Below are 19,000 nucleotides of genomic sequence, written 5' to 3'. Positions count from 1 at the left end.
TCTGGCTCCTCCACATGGACCTCTTCTATTGTTTCCCTTCCTTAATAGAAAGGCAGTGTCAAGGGTAACTGGGATTTCAAAATATCTGAATGGCAGTTTTGGTGCTGCATTTTAAAGTAGCAGGCAAGGTTTTTTACACAGTCAAGTTTACTAATTAGAAGTTACCACCTGTGTCACTTCATCAGAAATGAGACAGTTGCTTACGTAGTAATTCTCATTAGCAGATTTTTACTTTCTGTACAGGCTTATTGGCTACAGTCTATGTTTGGTTGAACCTTTTTTCATTTTTATAAATGATTTGTTAGCAAAAACTTAGTTCTTTTCTTCCACATAAAGCTCTGGCCTATATCATTTCCATCTGTTCTGTAACATAAACATTGGAAGTTGCTTGAGCTAGCTGTTCCTTACTCAGAAATTCAGTACATTAGTTGCAGTTAAATATATTCTTTCATTTTACGCAGAAAAGTTCTTTTCCTGAGTTGCCTGATGATTGAGATAACATTCATTCACTTATTTAGTGGATGAAATTTAAGAACATGCTTTCCAGTTGTGTTACTTAGAAAACTACAGGTGAATATAACATAGCCCTTATTGTGAAGGAGCTGAAAAATTATTGCTTGGAAAAACAATTAGAGAAAAATGCCACAGGAATGAATGAAGGTTTCTGTGGCCCTGTAAGATTTGAAGTGGGATTTAAAGGATGAATAGTAGTTTACCTAGCCAAGAAGAAACATCATGATTTTTGTGTAATATAATTTATGTAAGCATTACAGCTTGCATAGTGTCTAGAAAGAAGAGGCCAAGGATGAATGCTCACCTCTTCCACTTGGTAGTTAATTACACCACACTGTTTGGCCTCACAGGAGCAGAGGTAATACTGTGCTGTAGTTTGGTCAGAGAAGAATCTCCTCAAATGATGTAGAAATTAGATCTTGTTCAATTGTGAGGCTGGTTACACAGTTTAACCTGTGTCATTGTGCTTTTGCTGAGCCTGACCTGAGCAGGGCCGGAAGTCAGCCCGTGAGGTCAGGGAGAACACACAGGACAGAGTAGAAGCACCTTTATCACCAGAATTCTGCAGGCTTCTCTTCCCACCGCTCAGCAGCCTTGCTGATGTGAGGGAATCTGCAAAACAGCTTTGGAATGCTAGCTGCACAGGAACCTGGTTTAGAGTTTGGAAAAACTGAATGAAGATGGTGTTTCCCAAAGGAAGTGTGAGCACAGCTGCTGCCCTCTACCTATAAGGTGAGCCAGGGCTCAGTAATGTGTGTGTGCATGCGCTCGCCTACTAAGCTTCATGTATATTTTCAGGGCCTCTGACAGTTACATAGGCAACTCCGTAAGCCCTGTCAAAGACTAGCAGTGCTCCTGCACAATCTATCCACACCCCTCATCAAGGGCAACCTTTCTTTTGGTTTTCCATAGCTTTGCCTGTTCTTAAAATTCATAAAGCTGTAATTAAACAACTAGGCTTTTATCTGGAATTTTTCTTTGAGCGTAGTGTTTTTGGAATTGATGTTTATTGCCTGTATGAGAGGTTTTCTCCTTTTTATTGGATGGAGTATGAGCAGCATCTTTGCTTTTGGGCTGACTTCTGCCCTCTGAACAAAAACATTCACTCTGCCTTTGTAAGGCTTGAGGCCATTGTATTACCAATCCTTAGCAGCTGCCTCTTCAGAGATGCGTTTTTAACCCTTTCACTCACTTTGGAGTAGGGAGTCTTCTTTCCTACAGGACCCAGAGCACTAACTTCTCAGTTGGCAGGGTCAGGGGTTTAGCTCAGTGGTGCTGCACCTGCCCGGCAAGCATGAGGTCCTGAGTTTCATTCCCTGTACCTTGCCCCCCACCATTCTCAGTTGGCTTAAGTTATATGTAATCCGTAAGCAGAGTCTTCCTAGCAGAGCTGTTTTTCATCTCTGTTTCTAAATTCCCCAGATTTTTCCTAACCTTTCTGTCATTAACATGTACTAATATTTTAAGATTTTCTTCCAGCTATTCTAGAGTTATATAAACATTGTTAGCATGAGGTCTGTCTTCCAAGATATCATAAACAGTGATTTTATTAATCATTTTGATATGGAATAACAAAAGCCTTCGGCTATATTAGGTTCACCAGAGAAACTCTGTATGTGTGTTGGGGGAGTATGATTCAGTTTTTATGAATTGGCTTAGGCAGTTTTAGAGGCTAAGTCCAAAATTTGTAGGATGAGTCAGCAAACTAGAGCTCTAGGCACAAGCCCTGGTTGCAGTTCAGGTGGGAAAGCCATGAGCTGGGGAATTTCCCTTTGACTGGTGTTTTGTTCTGTTCCATCTTTTATCTGATTGGACGAGGCCTACCCATTGTGGAACTCAGCTGCTTTATCTAGTTTACTAATACAAATGTTAATCTCATCCCAAACTGTCCTCTCAGACACGCTCAGAATAATACTTGACCACTTATCTGGGCTCCATAGTTGAACATACGAGTAGCCAGCTGTTACACTGTCCTAACCTGTAGTGTTGGTGACCTTGCCCCATATTACCTGCCAGCTAAGCCAGGTGTACCTTTTAGGTTTTTTTTTTGGTTTTGGTTTTTCTCCGGTACCAGGAACTGAACTCACGACCTTGCGCTTGCCAGGCAGGTGCTTTGCCGCTGAGCTAAATCCCCAGCCCAAGGTGTACATTTTAGATTCTGCTTAAACTACTGCACATGTGGTACCAATCTCAGTGTTCGTTGTTTTACTTCTAATACAACAGAGGAAGGAGACTCAAGATAACAGTGATTTAATACCTGAAAGTGTATTGAGGCTTCCCAGGGTTGTCCTGGCAATCCAGAGATTGCAGGACTCTGCGATCATCAGAGTCCCAGTCCATGCAGCATGTCATCCACACTGCAGCTAGTGGCAAGGAATGAAAAAGCATGTTTTGTGTGACCTCCACTTACCTGTTGCGGTCAGCTAAGTCATACGACTGCCTTCATTGTGAGGCAGTTTAGGAAATTGGCCTTAGCTATGCCCAAGTACAAATTCCATTACTACAGAAAGAACAGTGTAGTGGTTGATTGATTATGTCAACTTGAGAAGTTTAGAAGCATAACTAAACTTGGCTCAGCAATTGGCCCAGCAATTCTACACCCTAGGGTGTAGAGGAGCCACCCTAGGGTGGATCATCACCTAGACAATATAAAAGGGAAACGAAGAAGGACAGAGGTAGTTCCATTCCTTTTGGAGGAGCTCCAGTCTTCACCTTCAGCTTGGATTTCATCTCCTGGCTTCTAATGTAGACTTTTCAGCTTCCACCTTGGATCCTTCAGCCTTCCCTTCCAGACTCATCGGCCTCCTGGTACGGACTTGCACGGAACTCTGCGGTGAACTCCAGACCCTGGGCTGATTCCTTCGCTCTTCAGTGTGCAGACACCCTCTGCACACTTCCCATACAACTCTCTGGCTGACCGTCGTAAGCCAATCTTGTAATTTCATATAATTTTTACATCCTGTTTTATATCTGTTTCTCCAGTAAAACCCTGACTGATACAAACAGATTCTGAAGAATAATTAGAAGTGCCTGCTAGAGGTTGTAATAAACAGGGAAATCCATTAGTGAGAGGACTGGTTGGAATAGTTTATAATAATTGAGTGGTACCTGACAGAGGTCTTGCCTAAGTGACTGAGAGGGAAATGGAGATGTGCTAGATCTGAACGACACTGCCAACGGGTAACTCATGGAGTTTGGCGATTGACTGGCTTGGGACTTGGAGGGAGGAGGGTGGCGAAGACTGGTTTGTTCAGAGCAAAGCTGTCAGGTTATGTTGCTTGGACCTGAGCCCTGGTTTGGATTCCTCCTCGGTGACCCTGTACCAGTCACATTCTTTTCTTAGTTTTCTTGTCTGCAAAGTGAGAGTAATGATTTATGTCTCAAAATTAATTGAACAGTGCAATGAAGTAACGTATATAAAATACCTGACTTAAGGCAAAAAGATAAACCGCTGATGAAGTTGTGGGGAGTACTGATATAGAAGAGGTAGGAAGGAAGTAACCTGAGTAACAAAGCTAAACGCAGGCGACAAAGAAAGAGCAGTGTCAGGAAGCCAAGGTGGGGGGCCTTTCACAAAATCTACAAATGGCTGAACCAGGGGTATGGTAAGAGGAGGACCTGCACTAGGTGTGCACCGGGTTCTAATGTACATGGGATGTCTACATATTTTCTCATAAGCTTCCGAGGAAGATGAATATTTAATCTACCTTTTATAATTAAGAAAACTATGGTTGAATTACCAAATTATTTGGACTAATGAATAGGTATCAAATTATTTCAGATTATTTGGAATTTTAGTGAAGGACTACTTTTGAGTTTTTAACTGCTGAATCTGATTTATTATTAAGATTCTTCAAAACTATCATTTAAATGTCAGTAGAGGCACACATTCTTTTTCAGCATAAGGCAGTTGTTTCCATTCATTTTATCATTAAAAACTGTACAGGAGGACTTTACAGGTGGGTGTTTTATACTGTATAAAAGAGCAGGTGGCCAGTATTCTCAGGTCATTGCTTTAGACCTATTAGTTCTTAGTTTCTTTATGTTAAGGGTACCTAAAGGTATGTAATCATTCTTTACCTTCGTTGAGTATTTGGAGCAATTGGGATGACAAAAGGTGTACACACGGCATCCTAGGTCTTATTGCCCTAGATTCCATACTTATTTTAGCAGCTGTAATGCTTGCTTCAGGGTAGATAGCAGTGGTAAGGTTTGTAGTCCTTTTTCTGGTGAGAGATTGGATGGCAGTCTTTGTGCTGCATTAATTAACCGTGTAACTTCAGGCAGGCAGAGTTTGTGATCCTTGGTTTGATAAATTGGGGCAGGCTGTTCACCTTGTACACTCACCTCATAAGGTTTTATTGAGACTGTGTGTGAAGTGTTCTTTAAGCACCAAATAAACATAAAGTGTCATTATTAACTAGGCAGATCACATGTCCTTTGCCCAGTTACCATAAGAAGCAGCATCTTGTGAGCCAAGTCTCCATTCCCTTTTATTCAGGAGCGTTCTATCTGAAACAGAGTAAGAATGTCCTTATGGAAAAATGTGGTGTCTGTCCATATCATCTGGGGGAGGCTCTTCGTCTGTGCCTTTAGTCTGACTGTCATCTGGGTGGTGGTGGAGAAGACCGGCAGTCTTTGTGCACCGTTTACATTGTTAATTGTCACGCTGTTTTGCTTTGTGCAGTCAGTGCTGGGCAGCCTGGCAATGTAGCCCCGTGTAGGACCTCTAACATAGTAACTGAATATTAATGGTTAATGTGAATTAATTAAAAAATTGAGCTCCTGCAGTTCCTTCAAATATTTGAAGCTATTATACTCTTAGTTGGGTTAAAAACATGTACCATGCCAGAGTTTCTAAAATGAGGAAATCTTGCCAGTACTGTGGAACTTGAGAACTGTCAGGTCTGTTTCACCTGATTGCTTTCCTCTGCCCATATTTGCCTCCAGCTGTATGGTACTCTTGCCTTGATTCAATACAAGGGCTTAAATAAAGGTGAAGAAAAATTGTATTAGTCTTATTATTGTTTAGCTATAATTTTACTCTTTTTTTTTTTGGTCTTTTTGAGACAAGGTCTCGTTCTGCAGTTCAGGCTGGCCTTGAGCTCACTTTGTAACCCAGGCTGGTCTTGAACTTGCAGCAATCCTCCCGCCTCAGCCTCCCGGAGTGTTGGGATTACAGGCGTGCGCCACCTTCCCCGGCTATAATTTTAATTTTTCAAAAGTACAAACATTTCTGATTCCTTTACTTCAGTACCGGAAATGATAGTCAAGAAAGGACTATAACTTCAAACATGTTATAAGGATGACATAAACCAAGTTGTTTATCTCCTAATGATAAGTCATGAGGAATTAAAGGGGAAAAGGTCACTTTCTACTTTAGTCAAAAGATGGCGCTGTTGCTGTGCTGATGGCTTTTTCTTATATTTTGGGCTCAGTCCTTTTTAAATGCAGAAAATAGTTAAATTTAGTGATCTAATTAACACTGACCCTCCTAACAGAACACCAGATATTCTAATCAAGCACCAGAAGAATACAACAGAAAAGGGGAATTTATATTTTTTAAAAATGTGTAAGAATTCTTAATAGTTTATAAGTATAACGTTCTCGGAGACTCAGAGATTTGCCATCAGAAAAATAGGGCAACCTATATCACATTTTAAATTTTAGTTAAGCTTTGAATTACTTTCTCTTTGAAACTTTGATATTGATTTGAAGACATTTTAGATTTTTTTAAAGTTTTGTTTTAGCTTGTCAAGGACACTGAATTTAAGCTGTCATTAAAGTAATACTTTGTTCCTTGGAAGTACTAAATTCCGGTGGTCATTTTTATTTTCCTTGGACCGCAGTTCACTTTTCGATGGAAAGCCAGGTGGACCAGTCAGGTGTCAAAGTGGTCTCTCTTTTGTGCTGAGAAAGCAGCACATTCTCACCTTGTTTCTTAGCTGGTATCTTGAGTATCTCTTGAAGGTTGTGTCTCTGCTTTCCTTTAAGCAGATCTTTCAAGGATAGGAAACTGCAGTGAAAAGAAAAGCATTTAATTTTGGGAAAGATAAAATGAATTTCTTGAAAAGAGACTTTATTATTGCTGTATGAAGTGTTTTTTAAAAATGTAAACACAATGCAAAACACTATTTGGGGTCAAGGGAGGGAAACCTTGATGTCTTGAGAGAGGACAGAGCAATTCGGTTTTTCTTCTTTCCTTACATTAGCACGAGGAAACCTTGGTGACTTGGGGTGTAGGTTGCTTATCAGTGGGCTTAACGATGTGATGGTGTGTGTGTGTGTGTGTGTGTGTGTGTGCATGCATGTGCGTGGTGGCTGTCCTAATAAGGACCTCCTGCATACTAGCTAGGTACGCTACAACGAAGCCATCTCCCTTCAGATTCTCTGGTGCTTCTTAAAGTTAAGATATTCTGTATAAACTTGGAATGAAATTAACTTCAATCTAAAAGAAAAGCCGAGAACCTTATTCAACGCCTTTGAGGCCACATGTATTTCAGAATTCAAATTTTGGGGGGAGAGCATAAAAGTGATACAGTATCTTATCCTATCAGTATATGAAATAACCCCTTTCCTCCAGTAGGGTCTAGAGAAAGACTCTATAATTAGGCATATCAATAGTTTCTTAACAAAACATGTGAGTAGCATATCACATAGGGTATATTAGTGAGCTGTTTGTTGCTGGCACCAAATACTTGATACCCACTGCTTACAGGAAGAAGTGATATGTTTGGCCCAGAGGTTTCAGAGGTTATACAGTTCATGGTAGGCAGGCTGTAGCTCAGAAACATTATGGCAGAACGATCTGATGAAGGAAAGCCGCTTAGTTAATGGTGGCCTGGAAGGAGAGCACAGGGACAGTGCCAGAGAGGAAGGGGCCAGGGACCATATCCGGGACCCAGGGTCACCCCTCCGTACCCCACCCAGAAGTGTGCTTTACTAATCTTCCGAGCCGCCTGCATTGCAATCCAGTTTCTCTGTTACATGTGGCAAGTCTTGACCTTATATAACCTTACGTCTGTTTAGGGTTAGAGTTTGAGGCCACATGAATCTACCAAAAACTTCAAGCAAACAAAAACTATAGATCTGAGTGTTTTTTGGATATCACAGTGAAGTATAAGAAATAGGAGCTCTGAAGTACCTTTCAAGTATACTCTGAATGGCTAAAAAACTACTGAGGATTTTTGTGTTTCTAAAATTGGAAGTTTTAACATTATTTCATGTTTTTCTTTTTTTTTTTTTTTTTTCATGTTTTTCTTATAAGACTATGTTTTGTTTTGTTTTGTTTTTAGCAGCTTTATCAATTAAATGGTTTAAGCACAAAATTCATCTTAGCCTATTCCATAATAACTGAAGTCAACCAGAAATTTGGGAAGTGTTCCAGTAGCCCACATCTGCCACAGAGCCACAGGGTGCCGAGAGTACACAGTTCGTAGTACTGGCATAAAAGCATTTCCCGCTTACATTTTAATCAAGACCGTTAGTTTGCATTTGGGTTTTAGGAATGTACACAGGTAATACAAGTTTCCAGTGTTAGGTTAGAAGTCTACCTGATCTGGTCATGTACTGTCATGCCTTGGTACTAGACCGCTTCAAAATTTGTTGAATTTCCTGCTCCATGCATTTTCATTGTCCCAGTACTGGCTGCTTATTTGTTACTCTTCTGTGGAAACTGTAACTCATTGGTGTCAATTGTCTCATAACTCGTTACAGTTTTCAGCCATAGCAATTGGTTTTGTACTCACAGTTTTTGGTACTTATTATGCCTTTCAGAACCAATTAATGAGTACTGAGGTGTCACTGTGGTACTTTTACTTCTGCTGTGGTTAGTCCTGACATTTTAAAGTCTGCTTAGTCACATTGCTGTTATGCAAAGGTAAGTCTCAGCAGTCTTAGTACAACTTGGTTTGTAGTAATTTATACAGTGTGGTTAGTGGTTATAGCACAGGTGACTAATATCAAATTTCTCAGGCTTTTGTTTGACCATGTTTAAGAGACACTAAGAAGCCAAGGGGCCTCTGCTTATTTAGAGAAGGTTGGAAGAGAACACCGTTATGCCAAAATGGACATTGCTTAGTTTACTTTTATTTAAAAAAGAAACAATAACTGCAAAGCAAAGAAATTTGTGAATGATAGAGAACCCTTTTCCCTTCTACTAAACTTGAAGTCCAACTTATCTTCTTGTCTAATCCTGCCTTTTCTTTTTATGTGGTCAATAGCACTGCTTTTCCAGAATTTATTATTGAAATCTCTCTTCTTTTTTTTTCCTCTCTAGAATTTTCTCAGTGGGTTTGTGAGATCTACTAGGAATTATCTTTTCTGTTCTGATTGACTCATTTTTCTCCCTATTCAACTAGATATCCCACTACAATAACCCTTTATGACCAAGATGAAACTTACAATATTAACATAATTATTTTGAAAAATATCATTTAAAAGTGTGTGTGAATAGCTATTCACACATGTAAATTCTATTTTAGTGGAGAGAGTCCTGCATATTTAGGTAATTAAACCTTAGGGGTATATTAATTTTCACTTAATGTATTATAAAACACATTTTAAATTTATAATGGAAACCAAGACCACAAGTATTATTTTTTAATTTATTGAGCTGATTATCGCTGAATGTTCTAGCATTAAATAAAATTGGCTATCCATTGCTACTTATGTATGAAAAAATGAAGAAACTCTAATGTGTACTGTGTTGATAAATTCTAATTATAGACCATTTTATAAACATTTTTGTTACGTGAAAAGAAAAGAAATGGAAGGAAGGAAAGAAGGAAGGAAGGAGAGAAGGAAAAAAGGATGAAGGAAGGAAGGGAAGAAGGGAGAAGGGAAGGAAGAAGGGGGAGAGGGAGGGATAAGCCATTAATTGCTACACACAATTTCCCTATTTATAAATTAATGTAAGTTATACCAACCTAAGTTATACGAGCCTAATTTTAGAAAGATAAATTATGAATGTTGGAATGAATACAAAGCAGAAGAATCAGCCAGCATTGGCAACATTACAGAAATTAATTTAAGTTTACATCAAGCCCAGGATGATATTGTTTTTAAATGATGAGGCCTCTGTACACTTTTGTGCACCTCTAATGAGAGAAAAAAATCCTGCTTATTTAATTAAGCATTGGCTTTTCTAACTGTGCAACTAAGACCAAAATAAGTCCTTTTAATGAGAGTTTAAAGATATTTGATGTAATAGACAATGCAAGGCAGAGAACAGGCTTTGGTAAAGGCAGTGAGGCATCAGGCTTGTGTGCAGGCAGATGGAGGGTGAAAAGACTATCCATGGGGAACATCCTTCTTGATAGAAGGCAAGGGACCTTAGGTGAGGTCCGACTGAACACGAGTCGTCAAAGTTTTCAGAGCGTCCAGTGCCTCTGGTCAGAGTCCCGGGTGTGTCCGGCATAAATGCATGGATGCTATGAGAGGTCCCGGTGGCTGGAAGATTTCAGGCTCCACCTTTTCTCTTCTTTTACGATGTCCTGTGCTTGCCCAAGGCAAGAGCCCTGTGCTGAGCTGGGTGTTGTCTGAGAATGCTGCTGACAACAGGTGGGGTGCTGGGAGTTGAGCCTGACATTTGCAATTAGAAGCTACATATGTATCCCTTGCCAGGCAGGCGCTGTGCCTCTGAGCTAAATCCCCAGCCCCATGAAACCATTTTTTAATGGATCCTATATTTGCTAATATCAATAGAAATTGAGACAAAATATAGTCCACACATTTTAGCAAAATCAGCATAGCCTTAGTGTGTAAAACAAACAATGAGAAAGTAACCAACACCACATATGCGTTTCTTACTGCTGTAACACATTGTGACACACTTTGTAAAGCTTAACAGGAGCTTACTGCCTTTGCACATCTGGAGGTTTAGAAGTTTAAAGTGTTTTTTAGGAAATTAAAATCAAGGTACTTTCAGGCTGTGCTCCTCCTGGAAATTCTGGGGCACTTTTGGTGAAGCAACGTATGTGTGCTGCAGCTGGCGGTTTGTTACCACTGAAAGCTCCAAATAAGCCATGTTTATAGATTCTGGGGATTAGGATGTAGACATGATTGTTTTTACTACAGGTCTCACCTTACAGGCACGTCTTCAGTGTCTAGATATGGACCTTCTTTGTTTCTGGGGGATATTTAGAGGATAGTGAGAAGTGAGGAAATACATTTTAAAAGATTTTGAGACTTTTAGAGGCCACCTTGCATTCCTCCCTTGTATATCTCAGTGCCCTACAATGATGCTTTTATTTTCATGTTGTCAACATTGATAATACTCTGAGACTTTATAATCTGTTCTGAAACGTTACTAAGTAAATTGACGCTGAACATAGCAAACACTGACGGTAAGGCTGCCGGCATAGGCATCCCCAAATATGCAGTCAGTAAGGAGTCTGGAAATCCTGGATACCATTCAATTTAGTTATCTTGACTCTCAAGGAGTGAGTTCTAGAGAGGTTATGCTTTACCAGTGAAAAGTAAAAAAAAAATTTTAAAACAACTGACCTCTGTGGGAAAGTTGTGATGTTTATGCCACTGTCAAATCTCCCCTTTCATTTTTATTATCAGAGAAATAAGTTGCATGGGGAAAAAAATAAAAATGTGAATGAGCCCTTTTAGTTCAAGAGCCCTTTTCTGTGCCAGCCTCCTGCCCTTTCTCCAGCCTCACTCAGAAGCAATGACAGGGGAGCCTCGGTTCACCAGCGTCATCCCTTCTGTGACTTCGGAAGAGATGGGCATCTTTGTGTGTTTGTGGGAAGGATGGCCGTGGCTGTTTGTCCCAGAGGTGGAGTTTGCAAACAGAACAGAATTCTGTGAAACACTTCTGTTTGTGAACCAAATTATTTGCAAAGAAAAGTGTTTGTGAACCAAAGTACCACTGAACTTTTAATTACAGTACTGGGCACTCAGACCTAAATTTCTTACTAGTTTAATGATGTAAAATTTCTCTTAAATATGCTTTGGCCTTTCTTTTCTTTTTAGAAGTAATCAGGGAATATCTCTTGGCTTCTTTGTAAAATGAGGTTATTTCACGCCCATCCTGCCTCCCATCCTTCCTGCCCTTCCACTTCTCAGTACCTTGCAGTGAGACTTCATGTTCACGTTGTCAGTGTTGATGGTTCTCATTCTGAGATTTTATAATTTTTTTGAAACATTACTAATGCAGTCTATGAAATGACACTAAATATTGCAGACCAGTAAATGGTGTATGTTGTTCAATTCTGTAAAGACTTTTCACTATAGAGTGGAGTAATGTGCTCGAATTCAATTTGCTTCTCTATTGGTTTAGTGTTGTGATTGGAGCACCAGTGAAAGGAGAATTTTCCCGGAACCAAATTAGATAGGAAAATCAGTCTTTCTCCCAATTACATGGACCAGATCATTACGTTTACCCAGTCTGTACGTTTTTCTGTTTCAGTCATTTCATCTGTTTCCTTCCATCCTCTTCCCTTCTTTACAAGCACCTCCCTCTCCTCAGGGGTAGGAACAGCTGACCGCGAGGCCTCCCGTGTAGCTCTCCTTCTGAGACTTCGCTGTGCCTTCCCTGTTCTCTGATGCGGCATCCACTGTTTTCTGCATCACACCTTCCCTTCTTGCTTTACCTCCTCTGTCTTCTGGTGGTCTAATTTCTGAGTTACCAGACATCTGTAAGTTTCTGTAGTCGTCTTACATATTTATTTGATGAGTTGGTTGCAAAAGGAATTTATTTTGTTGTTTAATCAGGATTTGGACTGTACCATTCCACTGCCATACCGATTCCTGGGACACTTAAATAGCCCATTTTAACTTCTGGGGACATTTAATACCTTCTCTTTGTTCCTGAAGTTTTAAAATTTAACAGTGATGTGTTTAAGCATGGCTGTTTCTCATTCATCTTAAAGTTGAAGTTTGCAGTACTCTGCGGTTCTCTCTCGGCCGCCTCTGCTCCTCCGGCTCATCCTGCCCAGCCACCCTGGCTTCCTCCTTCCCTGACCATGCTTCCGTCTTTCACTGCTGTCCCTTCATCACAGAATGCGCTCTCATCAGGTCTCTGATTGCCCAGGGCCTTACCTCAGTCAGATTTTGTTCAAATGTCATTTTCTGAAATGACATCCTATTCTTTCTGATTTAAAATCACAGTCTCACATTATCCAAGCACACCTAATCATTTTATCTTCTCTTTAACTTACTTTATAGTCCCTATCACAAAAATAACGTACTAAATAAAAGTATATGTGAAAATATACACGTGTGTCTGTTAGTGTGCCTGAGTATTTATGCATATATGTGTATACTTTGTATTAGTTTGCGGTAGTGGGCACAAGGTACTGTATACAGGCTGGGTGTTAAACATTAGTTTATTTTCTGACAGTTCTGTGGGCTAGAAATTTGTGATAAAGCTGTTAGGAAGATTAATATCTTCCAAAGGCTCTCTTCATGGCTTATGGATTGCATCTTTTTCTGGAGTCTTTATGTGGTCTGTCCTCTGAAACTGTGTCCAAATTTCTTCTTCTTATAAACACACACACCATATTTGATTAAAGCCCCACTCTAAAGACCTCATTTTAGCTTAATTATCTCTTTACAGACCCTTCTCTAAATACAGTCACATTCTGAAGTGGTGGGTATTTGAATTTCAAAATATGAATTTGGGGATGAGGCACAATTCGTCCCTTGACATTCCTATTTTTGCATTCCGTCTCCTTCCTAGAATGCAATCTTCATAATTTGAGGAGGTTTGTTGTTAGTAGTGCTTTATTCATTGATATATGTCCAACACCTAAAACAATGCCCAGCACATCATAGACTCTCTCTGAGTCTAGGGTAAACAAATACTTACCCTAGCCTTTTAATGAATTATTTCAATCTAAAAAGTCATATTTTCTCATTATTCTCTTACTATTTAATGTAGGTATACACCCTTTCTCAGATTCTCTGTATTATCTTTTTATTTCTTCTAATTGAATTTTGGACCCATTGATAGATCCTGCATATCTTACTTTGTCAGTTTCTTGTTGTTCTAATTTTTGGGGGGAGGTTTTTTCAGCTTCACTTTTCAAACACTTCTATAGAGTAGTCTTTATTTTGGCAAACATATTTTAAATTTCCAGAGGTTTTTTAGTCTTTTCTCATGGCATTCTAGTATTGTTTCATAGGTGTTGTATATTTACAGATCTTTCTGCAGTTATTGGATCTTATTTCTCTTATGTTCCCTGAAATTTTTGTTTAATTTAGGATAATTTTGTTGTTGTCTGTTTTGTGTTATTTCTCTTACACATTTATTCAGCATATCTTATCCTTAACTATCTGGTAATCCTTGAATATACATTTTTATTTTGTAATGAGACAGTAATGGACTAGAGGTTTATTTTAAAGGTGGTGAGTTTTTCCTGGTGACTTTACTTCATAATGACCTGGCTGCAACTCTAGAGGCCCCCTTCAAAGTACAAATCAGAGGTCTTTATTTGGGGGCCAACGTGCACAGTGGCTGTCTTAGGTCACCCCAAATAATTTATTCCATTTTTTTTTTTAAAGACTGTTATGATTTGGATCAAAAGTATACCCCAGAGACCAGCTGGTGGGCTTGTAGGAAGTTGGATCAGGAGGCTGTCAAGCTCACCAGTAGATTATTGAATCCATAGCTAAATGGCTGCTTGGAGGTGAGACCTGGCTGAATGGAGCAGATCATCATGGGAGCCTGAGCGTGGGACTGTCCGAGCACTGGACTCATCCTGTTTTTCTTTCTCTGCTTCCTCCTTGCTGTGAGGTGAGCACCTTGCCTCTACCACACCCTTCCACCATGCTGTAGGCCTCACCAAAGTCCTGTAGGGAATGGAACCAGTTGACTGAAACCTTTATAACCTGGGGCAGTTGTAAATTTTTTCCCCTTTAAGTTGTTTTATGAGGTCTTTTGTTGCAACAGAAAGCTAATACAAAACCCTTCCAGCTTTTTACCTATTTACCCAACTTGATATATGGAGGATGGAATCAGTGAATTCTTACGAATGCTTTCAATTCATATCTTTGTTTTCATTATTCTCATCAATTCAAAGACAGACTTACTCGGGCATGCTCTAACTCCTTTTCCCTGCCTGTTAAATGATAAAACAACCAACCAGTCAGACACACTCGCTGTCCTTTCTGTCTTGATTGATCTGATTACATCTCCCTCATCATCAGGAATAAGTCAGGAAGAAGGAGTATAAAGATAGAAGCCCTCCAAAGCCGTCGCAGACTGAGTCAGAGTAAGGTTAGCTCCAAGTATGTTGTCTTCATTACTCTTAGACCCCCTTGTTTCCTCTGAATGTACCCAGAGAATCTCATTTCCTGTTTACATTCAGGTCTGCAATCAAAGCCCTGCGTCCTGGAGGGTTACTCGTGTACTCTACCTGCACGCTTTCCAAGGCAGAAAATCAAGATGTGGTCAGTGACGCTGTGAACTCCTACAGTAACATCGTGCCCGTGGACCTTAGGGGAATCGCAAAGCATTGCTCCCAAGACTTCACGTTTGCTCCCACTGGCCAAGACTATGGGCTCTTGGTGATTCCAGAAAAGGGCAAAGCCTGGGGCCCAATGTACGTAGCTAAGCTGAAAAAATTACAGAGCATTGGAAGATGGTGACATGAAGTTTGTAAACCATGTTGATATATTACTGTATTTATTTTTCTGAGTTCTCTGCCGATTAATGTTTGAATAATTATGCGATCATTTTCCCTGGATCTATTTGAATCCTATTAAATTAATACTTTAGCATCTCAGAAGTTAGGCTTAAGAATTTTTCAGGTGTATATTTTCCGAGAATACATCTGTAGCAATGATTTAAAGTGGTACAGATGGTATTTGTTCTGTGTAATAAATCTGGTGTCTCTTACTTAATATTTTATAGTTAAATTAATCAGAATACATGGCTTTGTGCATAAAATGTTTAGAACTACACTCTATCCATGATTCTTTCCTTGGTGCTTTTAACCCTTTAAAGGTGCACTTTGCCAGCACTCTTCCTGTTTTCCTCCTAATTAGATGTGCAGATTTTTTTGTAAGACCTGATTGTTACTCTGACGCTAACTTCTTAAGCAGCATAGTTTCTAGTTCTAGCAAAATAGGTTTCTTATTTGCAAAGTTGTTTTCTGTTAAGAACTATCTTCTGTTTATTGCAAAGGTCAGTGACTCTATTGACACCAGTTTTATTCCCCCCCTTTTTCTGGTATTCACAAATGCTAATTGAAAGGGTAAATTATGTTGAAAGGCCTTTGGAACAGCAGGTTCACATACACATATTTGGCTTTCGACATTCAGCTTGTAGAGTAACGGCATCTATCCAGCAGGCTGTAAAGGAGGTACTTGAAATAAAACCAGAATGATTAATACCTGCCATAAGATTAATACCTGAGCTGTGTTTGGAGAGTTTTGTTACATAACTGTGGCCATAATGAGTGCTGCAGAATCTGATGATCTTACCGTTGCAGTCTGGAGAGGCTTTTCATCTCCCTCTGTGATAACATGTTACAGGAGAGTGTGATGTCACACGTCAATGCACAAGAGGAGGGCCTGATGAGAGTGGGTGGTGCTGCTACCAAAACCCAGTACTAGAGTCTAACTGGCTCTCTCTGTCTACACGTCCAGGGAACATTGTAGGTGTGCTTTACATGTGTTTACAATTTTAACCTCGGTTTCGGAGCATGTTTTCTCCAACTGCCTCACCATATTTTTCCAACAAATAAGAAGAGTCATGCAGCATACTTCAGTGTAAATTTGGAAATTAGTCTTTAAAAGTACTTTGTGATTATAGAAATAAAAGCTTTTGCTGAAGCTGAATATTTGTATCTTTTTGTTCTGCTTATTTAAATTGGGGATTATTCGCTAATTAACTATTTTATATTTTGCAAGTATATGTAATCAGATGCAAATAACTGGGAAGTCCTACAAAGAATGTTTTCTATGTACCTTTATTCTATTAACTTTTTGTATCTCTAGCCTATGTGTTTAAGTAAAGCCAGGTTTCTTTCTAACCCACTCAAATATATTGGGTTATAGAAGATTAGTGATGATGGAAAGGATGTTGTTTTAAATTTGTACTTATTGGTTTGTATTTCCTCTTTGAAATTGTCTTCAGATATTATAAGTTAAAAATGTATTTTGGTGGGAAGGTTATTTAAAAAGTAAATTTTCACTGCACATTTTGTTGAATGTTATTATTTCTCCAACATAGTGCTACAAAGCTAAATTTGAATATTTGGTCTGATGTCAGATTAGACTTTATATAATATATAAAGCATATTCATACGTTGATACATATCATGTATATACACATACTGTGTATTACTTTATTATTAACAATAAGTATACAACTGGGATGAGGGAAAAGAGAAAAGAAAGAAGGGGAAATTGTGTGTATATATGTATACAGGATAGCTAACATATTTGTACTACTGACTTCTATCGCTTTATTGAAAGGAACAGTTAATTAATTATTTGATCAGTCTTACATATCTATATTTGTTTTCCTGAGAAACCACTTTGAAGGAATCAATATGTAATACAACCATTGTTAATTTCCTATCACCTTGTCTGATCTTGTACTGTTCTTGGGTTATTTTGTAAGTGTATGTGCGTTTATTAATATGTTTCCATTCTTTTATTTTTTAAAATTACTTGTTCTGTTCTTGGGTTATTTTGTAAATGTATGTGTGTTTATTAATATGTTTCCATTCTTTTATTTTTTAAAATTAAAATATAATTATAATGAAGCAGCCAACATTTATTGAGCATTAAATAGTTAATTACATTCTTTACATATTTTCTTTTTTGCTCTTTAAACTTCCAGTTATGCATATTAAAATCCCTTTTTTGCGTGAAAAACCAAAGCTCAGTGCTGTTTATAATTTGCCAAAGCTACTCTAGTAAGAGATGGAAGGAAAGGGGAAGGGTGGAGAGCAAAGGGAAGTACGTAGATGTACAGCTCCTCAAGATGAATGTACTCATTGTGTACTCCAGACGTGCACCACTAATAAAGAAAAAAGAGTAGAGACAAGATTAAAATTGACTCCAACTGTGTGTGCCTATAATTCAAGCGCTCTAGGAGGCTGAGGCAGGAAGATTACAAATTCAAGCTCACCATGGGTAACTTAGTGAGACCACTTAAAAGTAAACAAATTTTGAAAAGGGCTGGAGATGTAGCCCAGTGAAAATAACTCATGTTCAGTCCCTGGTACCACTAAGAAGAAAATAGCATCAACAACAAAAAGCAGGCTCTGTTGCCGGCCTTTCTCCAGGTACTGTTCTGCTAAAGTGTGGTTTAAAGAAACTCTCGTGATTGTCAGTTGGCTTTGCTTCTCTTCTCCATTGTTTAGCTCTGTTTTAATGCAGTTCTGTAAGTCTGGGGCATCAAAATACTTAAAATATTTGGGGAAAAATCTTTGAAATATTTCAGGGCATGTTCTAAAGAATTGCATTCTTGTGTTTGTAATTCCCAGAAATTTCCCAGAGAAGTATTCTGTGCTTTCTGTTTTCTTTTGTAGAAACCAAACTGGAGAATGGAAATTTGAAGCAGCCTTGCAGTGTCAGTTGGAAAGCAAGGAGTAATTGCTAGTGCTTTCTGTGCCACTGAGCTATTTTTGCAATCTGTTTACAAAAATTTTGGTTACCAATACATAACTTCTCACTGCCGTCAGCATGCTGAGCAGACACTCATGTCGAAAACATACCATGAATAAATGTACTGCATTTAAATGGCTTGTACTGAATGTTTAAAGTATCGGATATTATTGGTAGTTTAGAATCTTGATGCCCTATAGTTTTTTGTCCTATTACATACATCATATAACCTTAAACTTATGGTTACATATTATTTCCATAGCATTATTGTTAAAATTTTCCTTTCGTAGTGTAGGGAGATATAAAATGACAGCAACCTGAACACTTACTACATGACTAAATAATCACAAATCTGATAGATTCTTATCCAAGAAAGCTTTATTCCTGCGAGAGGAGTATCAGGTCATTTGCATAGACTAAATCAACTCATCTGGAATACAAAGAGAAAATTGGAGCCCATAGCTACATTTTATTAGATGCCAAGAAGTCCTTTGATGCAGTTGAATGGGACTACTTGTGTTATGTGTTAGGTAAGTTTGGCTTTGGGGACAAATAGAGTAGTAGCCCGGTGTATTTTCAACCCATTTATCTGGTTCAGAATCAGTGGTTTATAATCCATCTTTCTCTGCCTTATTGCTGTGTTGGGGTGGAAAGTAAGGCTGAGGCCCATCACTGACTTGACTTGTCAGGCTGACATTGGAGCGATAATGTCACCCAAATCCCATGGGCATCTGAGGAACATCCAGAGGGAGCCTCACAAGTTAACTAACGTGCTGATAATCTGCTACTTGTGCTGAAAGATCCAAGAGCGTTTGTCCTGAAAACATTAGAAGTATTGTCAGAATCTGAATGGCTTCAAGGCTGAAAAGTCAGTGGGGAGAATCAGAAACACAATCTTCACAGAATAGTTTCT

The 19,000-nt window shown here is 38.9% G+C and overlaps 1 protein-coding gene across 4 annotated transcripts in view; it reads left to right on the top strand.

The window, feature by feature from the left end:
- Nsun3 (NOP2/Sun domain family, member 3) overlaps window positions 1–19,000 on the top strand; it is a 75,044-nt gene that overhangs the window by 39,276 nt on the left and 16,768 nt on the right. Inside the window, exon 6 of one of the 4 annotated variants that reach the window (XM_005375515.2) lies at window positions 14,835–16,308. The exons of the other annotated variants lie outside the window; for them this stretch is intronic. Coding sequence (XP_005375572.1) covers window positions 14,835–15,114 — 280 coding nt within the window. The 3' untranslated portion in view covers window positions 15,115–16,308. Of the gene's footprint in view, window positions 1–14,834; window positions 16,309–19,000 lie in introns of those variants that run through there. 4 annotated transcript variants of the gene reach the window in all.

This window comes from Chinchilla lanigera, unplaced genomic scaffold (assembly GCF_000276665.1).
Source record: "Chinchilla lanigera isolate Chin_1 unplaced genomic scaffold, ChiLan1.0 scaffold00006, whole genome shotgun sequence".
Classification (NCBI taxonomy): Eukaryota; Metazoa; Chordata; class Mammalia; order Rodentia; family Chinchillidae; genus Chinchilla; species Chinchilla lanigera.
This window is presented reverse-complemented; position numbering and strand designations above follow the sequence as displayed.